The following is a 13,738-nucleotide window of genomic DNA, read 5'->3' as shown; positions in this document are numbered from 1 at the left end:
GTTCAAAATTGGGAAAGGATTACGTCAAGGCTATATATTGTCACCCTGATTATTTAACTTATAGGCAGAGTAAATCATGCAAAATGCCAGACTAGATGAATCACAAGCTGGAATCAAGATTGCCAGGAGAAAATATCAGCAACCCCAGATATGAAGATGACACCACCCTAATGGCAGAAAGCAGAGAGGAACTAATGAGACTTTAGATGAAGGTGAAAGAGGAGAGTGAAAAATCTGGCTTAAAACTCAACATTCAAAAAGATAAGTTCACGGCATCGGGTTTCATCACTTCATGGCAAATAAATGGGGAAAAGATGGAAACAGTGACAAACTTTTATTTTCTTGGGCTCCAAAATCAGTGCTCCAATGCAGACAGTGACTGCAGCCATGAAATTAAAAGACACTTGCTCCCTGGGAAAAAAGCTATGACAAAACTTAGACAACATATTAAAAAGCAGAGACATCACTTCACCAACTAAGGCCCATACAGTCAAAGCTATGCTTTTCTCAGTAAAGAAGGCTGAGCACCAAATAATTAATGCTTTGGAATTGTGGTGCTGGAGAAGACTCTTGAGGGTCCCTTGGACAGCAAGAAGATCAAAACAGTCAATCCTAAAAGATATCAACCCTGAATATTCATTGGAAGGACTGGTGCTGAACCTGGAGCTCCAACACTTTAACCACCTGATGCAGAGCTGACACACTGGAAAAGACGATGATGCTGAGAAAGATTGAAGGCAGGAGGAGAAGGGGATGACAGAGGATGAGATAGCTGGATGGCATCACCAACTCAATGGACGTGAGTTTGAACTCTGGGAGATGGTGAAGGACAAGAAAGCCTAGCGTACTGCAGTCTATGGGGTTGCAAGAGTCAGACACAACTTAGAGACAACAACAACAACCAAACTGAAATAGGAACCTTGCAAATCCTTAAAGCAGATCCCTGGTGGGGGCTGGGTGGGAGCACAGTGTGTGTGTGTTAAGTTGCTTCAGTCATGTCTGATTCTTTGCGACCCTATGGACTGCAGCCCACCAGGCTCCTCTGTCCACGGGATTCTCCAGGCAAGAATACTGGAGTGCATTGCCATGCCCTCTTCCAGAGGACCTTCCCAACTCAGGGACTGAACCTGTGTCTCTTATGTCTCCTGCAGGAGAGGTAAAAGAAAAATATGCTGGCCTCAGAAAGCCATGGCCTTGGGCTTTACCACCTACACAGAGCTAGGAGACTAGGACTTGGGCTCATGCAAGACAGGATGGAGAAGACCCTTCCCTCTCCTGCTTCATGAAGCTGGATCCCTTTAAAAGGTGCCTCCTCAGTAACAGTGCAGACTAGAAAAATATATCTATCCAAAAGCACACGATACAAACAAAAAAAACATGTCTGTGTTCCAAGGGAGAAACAGTCTTACCTGAGAATGTGCAACCATGGGGTCATGTTTTACGTGGGTTTGAATTCCAATTAATATTATTCATGTGCTGTGGAATGCTTCAAGATGAAAAATTAGCCAAAAAAAAAAAAAAATTCATGCCAGTGGTATCTCTGAGCCATTTGGTAGAAGCAAACAGAAATTTGCTCTGGAAGGTACAGCTTCAAATCAGGCTCCATAAATTTTCCAAAATTAAAACTTACAATCCCAAATTTCAAAAGCCATGAATACATGACCAACAGCAAGCAAGAGTCAGAATAAACAAAAGAACTTAAGATATTACTATAAAAATCTGATAAAGATAAATATTTTAATGAGTATTAAGAAAGAATCCAAATAACACAAAAAGAATAATGTATTCTTTTTAAGAATTCTCCAGGCCAGAATACTGAAGTGGGTAGCCTTTTCGTTCTCCAGGGGATCTTCCCAACCCTGGGATCCCACATTGCAGGGGGATTCCTTATCAGCTGAACCACAAGGGAAACCCAGAAACACTGGAGTGGGCCTATCCCACTCCAGTAGATCTTCCCAACCGAGGAATCGAACAGGGGTCTCCTGCATTGCAGGCAGATACTTTACCAACTGAGCTACCAGGGAAGCCCTCATAATAAGCAAGATTCAGAATAAACAAAAGAACTTAAGATACTATTATAAAAAGCTGATAAAGATAAATAGTTCTAATGAGTCTGAAAAAGAATCCAAATAACACAAAAAGATTAAGATACATTTGAAAATAAACGACAAAGAACTTCAAGAAGTTAAAAATATATCACTAAGATTAAAAAGAGTTGGACTTTGAAGAAAGCTGATCGCCAAAGAATTGATACTTTTGAACTGTGGCGCTGGAGAAGATTCTTAAGAGTCCCTTGGACTGCAAGGAGATCCAACCAGTCCATTCTCAAGGAGATCAATCCTGGGTGTTCATTGGAAGGACTGATGCTAAAGCTGAAACTCCAATACTTTGGCCACCTCATGCGACAAGTTGACTCACTGGAAAAGACTCTGATGCTGGGAGGGATTGGGGGCGGGAGGAGACGGGGGACGACAGAGAATGAGATGGCTGGATGGCATCACCGACTCGATGGACATGAGTTTGAGTGAACTCCAGGAGTTGGTGATGGACAGGGAGGCCTGGCATGCTGTGATTCATGGGGTGGCAAATAGTCAGACACGACTGAGCGACTGAACTGAACTGAACTGAGATTAAAGAACAGATTTGACATAGTATTAGAAAGAATTTCAAGAAATATATCTTAAAAATTCCCCAGCATGATGCACAGAGAAATAAATGAAATTTTTTTTAAAAAATTTAACAGACATAAAGAGAAAGGTTCAACAGAAATTTTATTAGACTTCCAGGATGTCAAAATAGAAAAAAGAAATGCAGGCAAATTTCAAAACATATTGAAATATGAAAATACAGTGGCTAAGATTTTTTTTATTGGAGAAGGCAATAGCAACCCACTCCAGTACTCTTGCCTGGAAAATCCCATGGACGGAGGACCCTGGTAGGCTGCCGTCTATGGAGTTGCACAGAGTCGGACATGACTGAAGTGACTTAGCAAGAAGTTTTTTAAAAAAAAATAAAAAACACATATCCTTACATTGAAGTAGTATTAGTCTTCAGAAAGACAAATTAAATAAGTCCATACCTAGGGGAGTAATTAGATATCAAAAACAAGGGGAAAAAAATAAAGTGGCCAGAGAAAAATATCTAAACTAGACAACCCACACTGGAATGAATACTGGGCTTATAAAAGCCTTCTCACTGGCAACAAAAGAGGCAAGTATCTAAATGCAAAATATAAAACTATAAAACTTTCAGAAGAAAAAACAGGAAAAAATCTTTGGGAACTTGGGTTAGACAAAGGATTCTTAGATACAACCAAAAAACACAACTCTCAAAAGAAAAAAGCATGATGAATTGCACTTAAAATGTTAAATGCTCTTTAAGAAAGACACAGTTAAAAGAAGAAAAACCAAGCTACAGACTAGGAGAAAATATTTGCAAATCATATATCTGACAAAAGACTATTTACTTACTGTTGACTTTTCAGAGTTCTTTATGTATTCTAGATAGAGTCTTTTGAACATAAACTTTCCAAAAAAGATAGGTGAATTGTAAATAAGCACATAAAAACACATTATTAGTTATCAGGGAAATTCCAGTTACACCCTCAATGAGATACTACTTTATACTTATTGTATGTATGCAAATATTTACAGCAGCTTTATTTATAATCACCAAAATCTGCAAACTACCCAAATGTTCCTCACCTGGGGAATGAATAAGCAAACTGTGGTTTACCCACACAATGGAACACTGCTAAGCAATAAAAAGATGTGAGTGAACAAACATCAACATGGGTGAATCTCAAACGCATTGTGCCAGCAAACAAAAGCCAGACTCAAAAGCCACATTTTTTCTTTAACCTCATTCATATGACCTTCTTGAAAAGGAAAAACTATAGGGACAGAAAACAGATCCAGAGTTTCCAGGGATTAAGAGTAGGAGAGACTGTTTATGAGAGGATAGCATGAGGGCATTTTTGAGAGGTAATGATGGAACTGTTCTATATTGTGATTGTGATAATATCACTCCACACACGTGCCAAACTCAGAATTAAACACCAAAAAAGAGTGAATTTCACAGTATGTTAAAATGTTTAAATTAGAAGCGTGAATTTCACAGTATGTAAAATGTCTAAATTAGAAGCAAAGGAGTCAATGAGATACTATGTAAATAGATGGGAAGATTTACTATCATAAAATTAGAAATTCTCTCCAAATTAATATATAAATTCAAAGCAATTTCAATCAAAACCTCAATAGTATTTTTCATAGAACTTGAAAACTGTTATAAAATATAAAAACAACGAAAAGCCTATACCTAGGACAGTCCTCGGAGAAGGCAATGGCAAGCCACTCCAGTACTCTTGCCTAGAAAATCCCATGGATGGAGGAGCCTGGTAGGCTGCAGTCCGGGGGTCGCTATGGGTCGGACATGACTGAGCGACTTCACTTTCACTTTTCACTTTCACACATTAGAGAAGGAAATGGCAACCCACTCCAGTGTTCTTGCCTGGAGAATCCCAGGGACGGGGGAGCCTGGTGGGCTTCCGTCTGTGGGGTCACACAGAGTCGGACACAAGTGAAGTGACTTAGCAGTAGCAGCAGGACAGTCCTAGAGAATAATATGACGGGGAGACCAATCTCATCAGATATCAAGAATTATTACAATGCTGTAAGAGTTAACACACAGTAATGATGCAGGATTAGATGAAACAAAACATAAGAGTTAAGCTAGAAACTGTATTTTACAAAGCTGCTTGCAGGCTGGATTCTGAATATGTGTTCAGTCAGTTCAGTTCAGTCGCTCAATCGTGTCCGACTCTTTGCGACCCCATGAATCACAGCAAGCCAGGCTTCCCAGTCCATCACCAACTCCCGGAGTTCACTCAAACTCATGTCCATCGAGTCGGTGATGCCATCCAGCCATCTCATTCTCGGTCGTCCCCGTCTCCTCCCACCCCCAATCCTTCCCAGCATCACACTCTTTTCCAGCGAGTCAACTCGTCACATGAGGTGGCCAAAGTATTGGAGTTTCAGCTTTAGCATCAGTCCTTCCAATGAACACCCAGGATTGATCTCCTTTAGAATGGACTGGTTGGATCTCCTTGCAGTCCAAGGGACTCTCAAGAGTCTTCTCCAGCACCACAGTTCAAAAGCATCAACTCTTCGGTGATCAGCTTTCTTCACAGTCCAACTCTCACATCCAAACATGACCACAGGAAAAACCATAGCCTTGACTAGACGGACCTTTGTTGGCAAAGTAATGTCTCTGCTTTTTAATATGCTATCTAGGTTGGTCATAACTTTCCTTCCAAGGAGTAAGCGTCTTTTAATTTCCTGGCTGTAATCAGCATCTGCAGTGATTTTGGAGCCCCAAAATATAAAGTCTGACACTGTTTCCACTGAACATGTGTTAGTTTCGCCCAATTAGGTGCATCTGCACAAAATTTATACCAAAGAAATGAGGTAGAAGCTATCTTGCTAAGCTCCTGATTGTAGCTGGTCTCTTTACTGACTGAGCCACTAGGTAAGCCCTATAATATTGACAAGAAATATCAAAGGCAGTCATCTCTGCATGTCTAGTCACCAGTTTTATGGTTCTGAGAGATGTGTAGAATATCAGAGGCAGCAACAGCAGTAGCTTTCAGATCTCTGGATTTTGGATAAGGTGGTGTGACTGGGCTTCCCTGGTGGCTCAGCAGTATGAAATCTGCCTGCAATGCAGAAGACACAGGAAACCTGGGTTTGATCCTTGAGTAGGGAAGATCCCCTGGAGAAGGAAATGGAAAATCACACAGACAGAGGAGCCTGACAAGCTACAGGCCATGGGGTCACAAAACAGTTGCACGTGACTGAGCATGCACACACAGCGTGACCTGGGAACCAATAATCCAAGGGAAGTCCCCTCCATGGTTTCCTTTTCATGGCTGGCCCTCAATTGATTTAGGAACTGAATTTCTTGTATTCGATCTGGAATACATTCTAGGCTGGAAATGCCTAGAATGCTTTCTATTTCCAGCACTTAATCATGATAGACAATCCTCTAAGAGTTTCATAATGCAGTCTAACCCATAAGTCAAAAGAATAAGTGAGAAAGGAGTCACAAAACTGCAAAGAAAATTTTCACCATAAGCTTCAAAATTTTTGTTTCCCACAACCTTAAGACAAATAAACTGCCCCACATCACAGAGAGAAAAACCGATTCTTTTTAAAAAAAATCGAATTAGATATTTTGAGAAAAGATAGAAAGACTAATAAAGATAAGAAAGGGAGTCACAGCCAGGTAATGTACCTACTAAATATATATCATGTGGTCTTGATCCAGACTCTGTTTTTTAAATTAATGAATCTTTTTCATAATAAGAGTCAATGGTGGCATAGTAGATATTGGAATACAAAACTTTCTTATGGAAGAAGAAAAGTTAACAAATGAGCATTATCAAAGTACAACTATGGAAAAATAAGCCATATTCTATCCTCCCTCCCCCAAAAAGACGGGAAAATAAAGAAGGAAAGAGTACTTTCACATTAAAAGATCTAAAGTAACAAACAAGAAATCTATGAGTGCTCCCAGAACACATCTTTGTATGGCAAAATCAATTCAATAATATAAAGTAATTAGCCTGCAATTAAAATAAATAAATTAAAATAAATAAATAAAGAGGAACCCTAGAAGGGGATGTTAACAACAGCTCTGGTTTACCAATTGTTAGAGATTGAAAGAAGTTGTTTATATCATTTCTACACCAGCAAAGTACCTTGAAGGAAGCTGGTTCCGGTGATAGCACCTCCAAAGAAGCATTTGAACTTCGGCTCCCAGGACGTGTTCTTGAATTTGAGGCTGGTTTTGAAATTCCATCTAAGTTTCCCTTTATAATATCCATTGATATCCTGAAACAAAATTTTAAGCAAGTTCTGACTTGTATGTTTAAATGTTTCATCACTGTTAACATTCAGTTAACTCAGGGCCTTTGTTACAAGGATTATGTTGCTACCAAACTCACAGGACCCTAACTTCATCAAAAGATGTCTATGTTCATGGATCATTACATTTTACATCACTGTAAGTGGAAAAAACATGCTGCCCAGGATGTTAGATTCTGAAAGTGGCTAAAAAAGTGCAGAAGTGAATGCCATTCAGTGGCTCTCTGCATCTCCAAGAGAAACACTTACTGTGTCCTAGGCCTTAGAAGACACTTTCGGAGAACCACACCTCTCAGCCAAGACTCATGCTTCACAGTAATAATTTCCCAAGGCCTCTACTTGCTTTCGGTTTTACTTTCCTTATTCTAGCTCAGCCTTCAGCCTGGGCTCCCTCTCAGCTCTGATTTCTCCTCTCTTCCTTGGTACCGAATCTTCATGGAGTACCAGCTGCTGCTGCTGCTGGTAATCACTCTTCTATCAACCCTGCCCTTCTAAGACCCACAATTCTACTTCTGCCCTGAAACAACAGAGAACTGAACCTACAGACTTTCACTATCTGGATACACATTGCCAATCTCCTTAACTATTTTTCAGGTGACACCATCCAAAGGCCTTGTACCAGTCTGGCTGCTCTATTCCCAGGACTGTTTCCTAAAGCAGGAGATATTAGGCAGGGTGGTTTAATCTAATGAGAAAACTTGAGCATTGCCAGCACCTTGATCCTGCCAAACTGTGCCCTTGATCAGGACCATTCCGGATTTGTTCAATAACACTGGGGTGGCACACATGCCAAATAAAATGCAAGAAACAGAATTTCAGAGTTTGCCTTCTCAATACTTAGCTTTACATGTGTGTGACTGGATATCTTCCAACAAATCCTTTCCTAAATTCCTACTGGTTATGAATCAAACCATTTCTCTCATAAGAGAATAAAGGCAACTGCCTCTCGGGCAGCAAGTGAAACAATGTCCTTTTCTTACCCTACAAAATGACTCATCTATCTTTCTCTTTTTGAACAGAGAAGGCAGAGTCCAAGGAAGTTCCGGACACAGGAGGAAGCCCAAACATGAACAACCCCATGCTCCTCCAAGACACACAGAGGGATAATATGATTTAGCTCCCAACCATTCAATGTACCAAGGCGTCAAGGACCAGTAGGTCAACTCTTTCCATCTCAGCAAATGAAAAAGGCATTGATCCCAACATTATTCAAGTCTGTAAAAGGGTTTTTGGCTCGCTCAGGAAGGCACTGACATTATTATTGTGGGATGACGGATCACCCTGGCCTGTCACATCACAATCAAAAAGCGTAAGTCACTGAAAGGCCAAATGTCTTGTAATGCCCTAAGCAGCCTGTCAAGGGAGACTTATTGCAGTGCACAGAGGGAGCAATGAGATGGAATGAGATGGAAGCCTGTGCAGAGCCCATATAATACACATCAACAATGGGAGGGGCACAGGGAACCACCAGTGGCATGGATCAGCTACGAGGCTCCAGAAGTCTCAATTTGCTTTAGAAATAGGTCTGTTCTTTTATGTTTGCTACTGAAAATCATAAATAAAACACATGTCCCAGGATGGGTAGGGATATAACTAACAATCTTATGATTTGGCCATCTAGAAAAAAAAGTACGAATAAAGGGCAGAGAATTAGGAACTTAGAGATGTATCGGAGTGCATTAAAAAACAATCTCAGTAGCCACAGAGAAATTCCACAAGAAAAATAAAGCATTGTGCAAGAAAGCAAACAATCAAATGATAATTAAATACTTTTAATTATATAAGCACTGAATATTGATTTAACCAAATACTGTGCCATAATTATATTGAGTGTATGTGAGGAGTATATAAAAGGAAATGTATAAAAAAATCTATCTGTCAAAATAGGAAATCAAAGAGAATATCCAAAACTTGATAAATATAAACAAGCATAATGTCTACAAGTTCAAGATATTTGTCCCTGAAGGGTGTGAAATTTTTCCATTGTAAATAATATAATGTAGTTTGACATATTTTACTCTATTACTTTATTTCAAGTTTTTTAAATTGCTTAATAATAAATAAATATAAAATATGAAATCTCCAAGGGATGGGAAGGAAACATACATCTAATTTACATAATAATGAGGTTTTTTGTTGTTGTTTAGTTGCTAAGTCCTGTCCGACTCTTTTGAAACCCCACGGACTACAGCTGCCAGGTTCCTCTGTCCACGGGATCTCCCAGGCAAGAATCATGGGGTGGGTTGCCATTTTCTTCTCCAGGGTATCTTCCCCACCCAGGGATCAAACCCACGTCTCATACTTGGCAGGCAAATTCTTTACCACGGAGCCACCTGGGAAGCCACTTTACCACAGGTTCAGTGCAAAGAATCCGCCTGCCAATGCAGGAGACACAGGCTCCATCCCTGGTTTGGGAAGATCCTGTGGAGGAGGAAACAGCAACCCACTCCAGTATTCTTGGCTGGAGAATCCCATGGACAGAGGAGACTGGTGGGCTACAATTCATAGTGTTACTAAGAATCAGACACAACTGAGCATGCACGAACACACCTCGGAAGCCTAAAAATGAGGTTAGTGACTTACCAAACAGGACATCAAGTGCATAAGTCAAAATATAACTAATAGATGTGATCACATAACATTCACTGCTCTTGAGTATCGAACCAAAAAGAAAAAAAAAACTCTAAATTGAAAGATAGATGAGAAACTGGAGAAAATATATGCAATATAGATAATATACAAAAGATTAATACATTTACATATTTAAAGAGCTCTTATCAACAAGGAAAAGAAGCATTCCAATAGAAAACTGGCAAAAGGCATAGACACAAGGAAGGAAGCAGGAAGGAAGGAAGTCAATATCCTGTTTAAAAAACAAGACCAATTTCTCTAATTAAAGAAATATACAGAGAGGGACCTGAAAGATAATCATAAATCAAAGAAGTAACAATGGTGGGTTCTGGACTAGTAGGTTCACGGATGTTCTCGTGTCTTCTTTTACTTTTTGCTTATCTCTACTTGCTGGTTTTCTAGTATCTTAAATTCATAATTAAAGAATTTACTTACTGTAGCAAATTTTCTGGAATATATTAAAGTATATTCAAAAATAAATAAACATCACCCAGTATTCATCACCCTGAGCTAAACACTGCTGGCACATTTCTTTTCCATTTTTGCTTTTTATATTTTTTCAACAAAATTGGATCCATGTATTTCTCACTTAACATTAAGTGATCAGCATTTTCTTATTACATTAAAGATAGTTCTAAAGTAGAATATTATCACTTCTTGATATTCCACTAAACAGAAGGATATATGACCAGATTCTAACTTGCAACAAATTACTACTAAGAGGTACAAAGTTCTCATAACATTCATTTCAAGTGAGATTAATTTAAACTGTTTCATACAGGCTTGTAAGAAATGCAACCACCATGAATGACTTAAAACCAGAATGGGGACACCGGGCCAATGTAATTTGATGTTTGGGGATGAATGAAAGAATCAGAAGAAAATCAATCCTCCTCTGTTTAGTTATAATGAATAGCCAGCCTTTTTGAAAAGTAGAATTACATTTATCTTCATGATTTTAATGTCTAAAAACTATTTGTGGTGGGGTTTTTTTTTAACTTTCTATATTTATTATGTAAGAAATATTTGCCTATGAGAGGGGAAAAAAAGCAAATAATATAGAACAATGTAAAAGCTTTTCAAGTTCAACTTACCCTCTTCCCAAGAAACACAGTTAATAGATTTTTGTAGGTCTTACTTTCCAACTTTCCATCCTTTAACTACCTGCTGCTGCTGCTAAGTCACTTCAGTCGTGAGCCACTCTGTTCGACCCCACAGACAGCAGCCCACCAGGCTCCCCCGTCCCTGGGGATTCTCCAGGCAAGAACGGGAGTGGGTTGCCATTTCCTTCTCCAACGCATGAAAGTGAAAAGTGAAAGTGAAGTCGCTCAGTCATGTCCGACTCTTCGCGACCCCATGGACTGCAGCCCCCCAGGCTCCTCCGCCCATGGGATTTTCCAGGCAAGATTACTGGAGTGGGTTGCCATTGTCTTCTCTGTTTAACTACTCTGTTGGTGCTTCACAACTTGCTTTTTCACACTTAATGCATTTCAGAGATTTTTCTGTACCACCACACACAAATACATTTCATGCTTTCAAATCATGGCATAGTATTCTATTGCATAGATGTAGCATTTTAAAGGGCTTCCCTTGTGGCTCAGAGGTTAAAGCGTCTGCCTCCAATGCGGGAGACCAGGGTTCGATCCATGGGTCGGGAAGATCCCCTGGAGAAGGAAACAGTAACCCACTCCAGTATTCTTGCCTGGAGAATCCCATGGACGGAGAAGCCTGGTAGGCTACAGTCCAGGGGGTCGCAACGAGTCGGACACGATGGAACGGAGCATTTAAAAAATCAATTTAATTTAGCTTTTATATGGAAGATTTGCTATAAAAAGCAAAACAAAAATTTACTCAAAATTGATCGCAAGCCTAAAAGAAAAACTCAAAACTATAAACTTTCTATAAAATATGTGTGATCATGGGCTAGGCAAAGATGTCTTAGATACAACATCAGAAGTATGATTCATAAAAGAAAATACTGATAAATTGGAAAGCATCAAAGTTTAAAACTTCCACTCTTCAAACAACACTACTGAAAAGGAAAACAAAAGTCAAATATTGGAAGAAAATATTTGCAAAACACATAGCTGACAAAGGACTTATATCCTGAATATATAAAGAAGTATCAAGACTCAATAATAAGAAAGATTTGAGCAGACACATCACCAAAGATGTATAGATAGCAAGCTAGCACAAGAAGACGGTCAACATCATTAAGCCATAGGAAAAATTCAAATTAAAACGATAATGAGATACTGCTACACATTCAAATGGTGAAAATTACTTTTTTAAGAAACTAACAATACCAAGTGCTGACAAAGTTGAAGCAACTGGAACTTTCATATATTGCCAATGAGAATACAAAATGGGATAGCAGTGTTGCAGAACCGCTTGCCACTTTCTTACAGTGTTAAACACATACTTACCTTACGACTCCACAATCTCACACTTGGATATTCACCCAAGAAATGAACATTTATAATCACACAAAAATCTGCACATAAAGGTTTATAGCAACTCCGTTAACAACTACCCCAAACTAGGAACAATCCAAATGTCCCTCAACTAGACAATGAATAAGCAACTGTGGTACATCTATACAATGGAACATTGCTCAGCAGTGTAAGGAAACAAACTACTGACACAAAACTTCAGGCAAATTTCAACTATATAATGCTAAGCTGAAAGAGGCCAGATTCAAAAGTCTCCATAGTATTTGTTTCCAATTATATGGCTTCTAGAATAGAGAAAACTATAGGGACAGAGGGATGACTGTTACCAGGGCTGGGGGTAGGGAAGGGTTAACTACATAAACCGGTGTAAGGGGATTTCTGGGAGAATGACCGCAAGTGTTTTGTATCTTGACTGTGCTGGTAATTACATAAACACAAACTGCATGTGTTTGTCAAAGCTTACAGAACTGCAATTCTAAAAGGGTAAATCTTACGGTATGTAAAGAATACCTCAATTTTAAGTTAACCTCTTTGTACAAATGTTTGCTTAGTTATGTTTATATGTCCAGAATATAAAATTGAATTGCTAAGTAAAAAAAAAAAAAAAATGCAATACGACCCAGAAATCCCACTCCTGGGCATATACCCAGACAAAATTATAATTCAAAAGGATACAAGCACCCCTATGTTCATAGCAGCACTATTTACAATAGCCAAGACATGGAAACAACCTAAATCTGTCCATCGACAGATGAATGGATAAAGAAGAGGCAGTGAAAAAGCGAAAATGAAGTCGCTCAGTCGTGTCTGACTCTTTGTGACCCCATGGACTGTAGCCTACCAGGCTTCTTCGTCCATGGATTTTCTAGGCAAGAGTACTGGAGTGGGTTTACCATTTCCTTCTCCAGGGCATATTCCCAACCCAGGGATTGAACCCAGGTCTCCCGCACTGCAGGCAGATGCTTTACCCTCTGAGCCACCAGGGAAGCCCAAAGACATGGTACATATATACAATTATTTAGCCATTAAATACATTAGTCAGCCATTAAAAAAAAATGAAATAGCACCATTTGCAGCAACACGGAGATTATCATACTAAGCAAAGTCAGTCAGAAAGAGAAAGACAAATACCATATCACTTATATGAGGAATTTAGTACAACACAAGTGAATATACACAAAACAGAAACAGACTCACAGATACAGAGAACAGACTTGTGGTTGCCAAGGGGGAGTGGAAAGAGGAGAGGGGAGGAATGGGAGTTTGGGATTAGCAGAGGCAACCTACTAAAAATAGGATGAATAAACAACAATGTCCTACTGTGCAGCCAGGGAACTATATTCAATATCCTGTGACAAACCATAATGGAAAAGAATATGAAAAAGACTATACATATATATATGTGTATGTATAACTGAGTCACTGCTATACAGAAATTAACATTGTAAATCAACTACACTTCAATACATTTTTTTAAATTGTTGCGTCAAAGAACACTTGCATTTCAAATTTGGTAAACTAGCAAATCGTCCTACAACAAAATTGTACCAGATTACTTTACTACCAACGGGGTATGCTGAGATGAAGGCGTCTGTTTCCCCATCAGGGCCAATCTGATTATGTCAAAGCTTTTCACCTTTGTCAATCTGGTACGTGTCAAAAAGTATCTATGAGTTACATCTCTTTAATTACCAGAGAAGTTGTCTCTAGTCAAATGTCTACTGCCCACCT

The 13,738-nt window shown here is 39.2% G+C and overlaps 1 protein-coding gene across 1 annotated transcript in view; it reads right to left on the bottom strand.

Annotated features, from left to right (window-relative positions):
- The window catches only part of LOC129562364 (fibrous sheath-interacting protein 1), an 88,075-nt gene extending 74,840 nt beyond the window's left edge, over positions 1-13,235 (bottom strand). The window contains exons 1-2 of the mRNA XM_088839810.1: positions 13,205-13,235; positions 6,758-6,890 (exon numbers count right to left, since the gene is read on the bottom strand). Coding sequence (XP_088695936.1) covers positions 6,758-6,883 — 126 coding nt within the window. The 5' untranslated portion in view covers positions 6,884-6,890; positions 13,205-13,235. The remainder of the gene's footprint in view (positions 1-6,757; positions 6,891-13,204) is intronic.
- Between the last annotated feature and the right edge of the window lie 503 nt (positions 13,236-13,738).

Source organism: Moschus berezovskii, chromosome 9, assembly GCF_049115385.1.
Source record: "Moschus berezovskii isolate FMDL1 chromosome 9, NW_MosBer_1.0, whole genome shotgun sequence".
NCBI classification, from domain to species: Eukaryota; Metazoa; Chordata; class Mammalia; order Artiodactyla; family Moschidae; genus Moschus; species Moschus berezovskii.
This window is presented reverse-complemented; position numbering and strand designations above follow the sequence as displayed.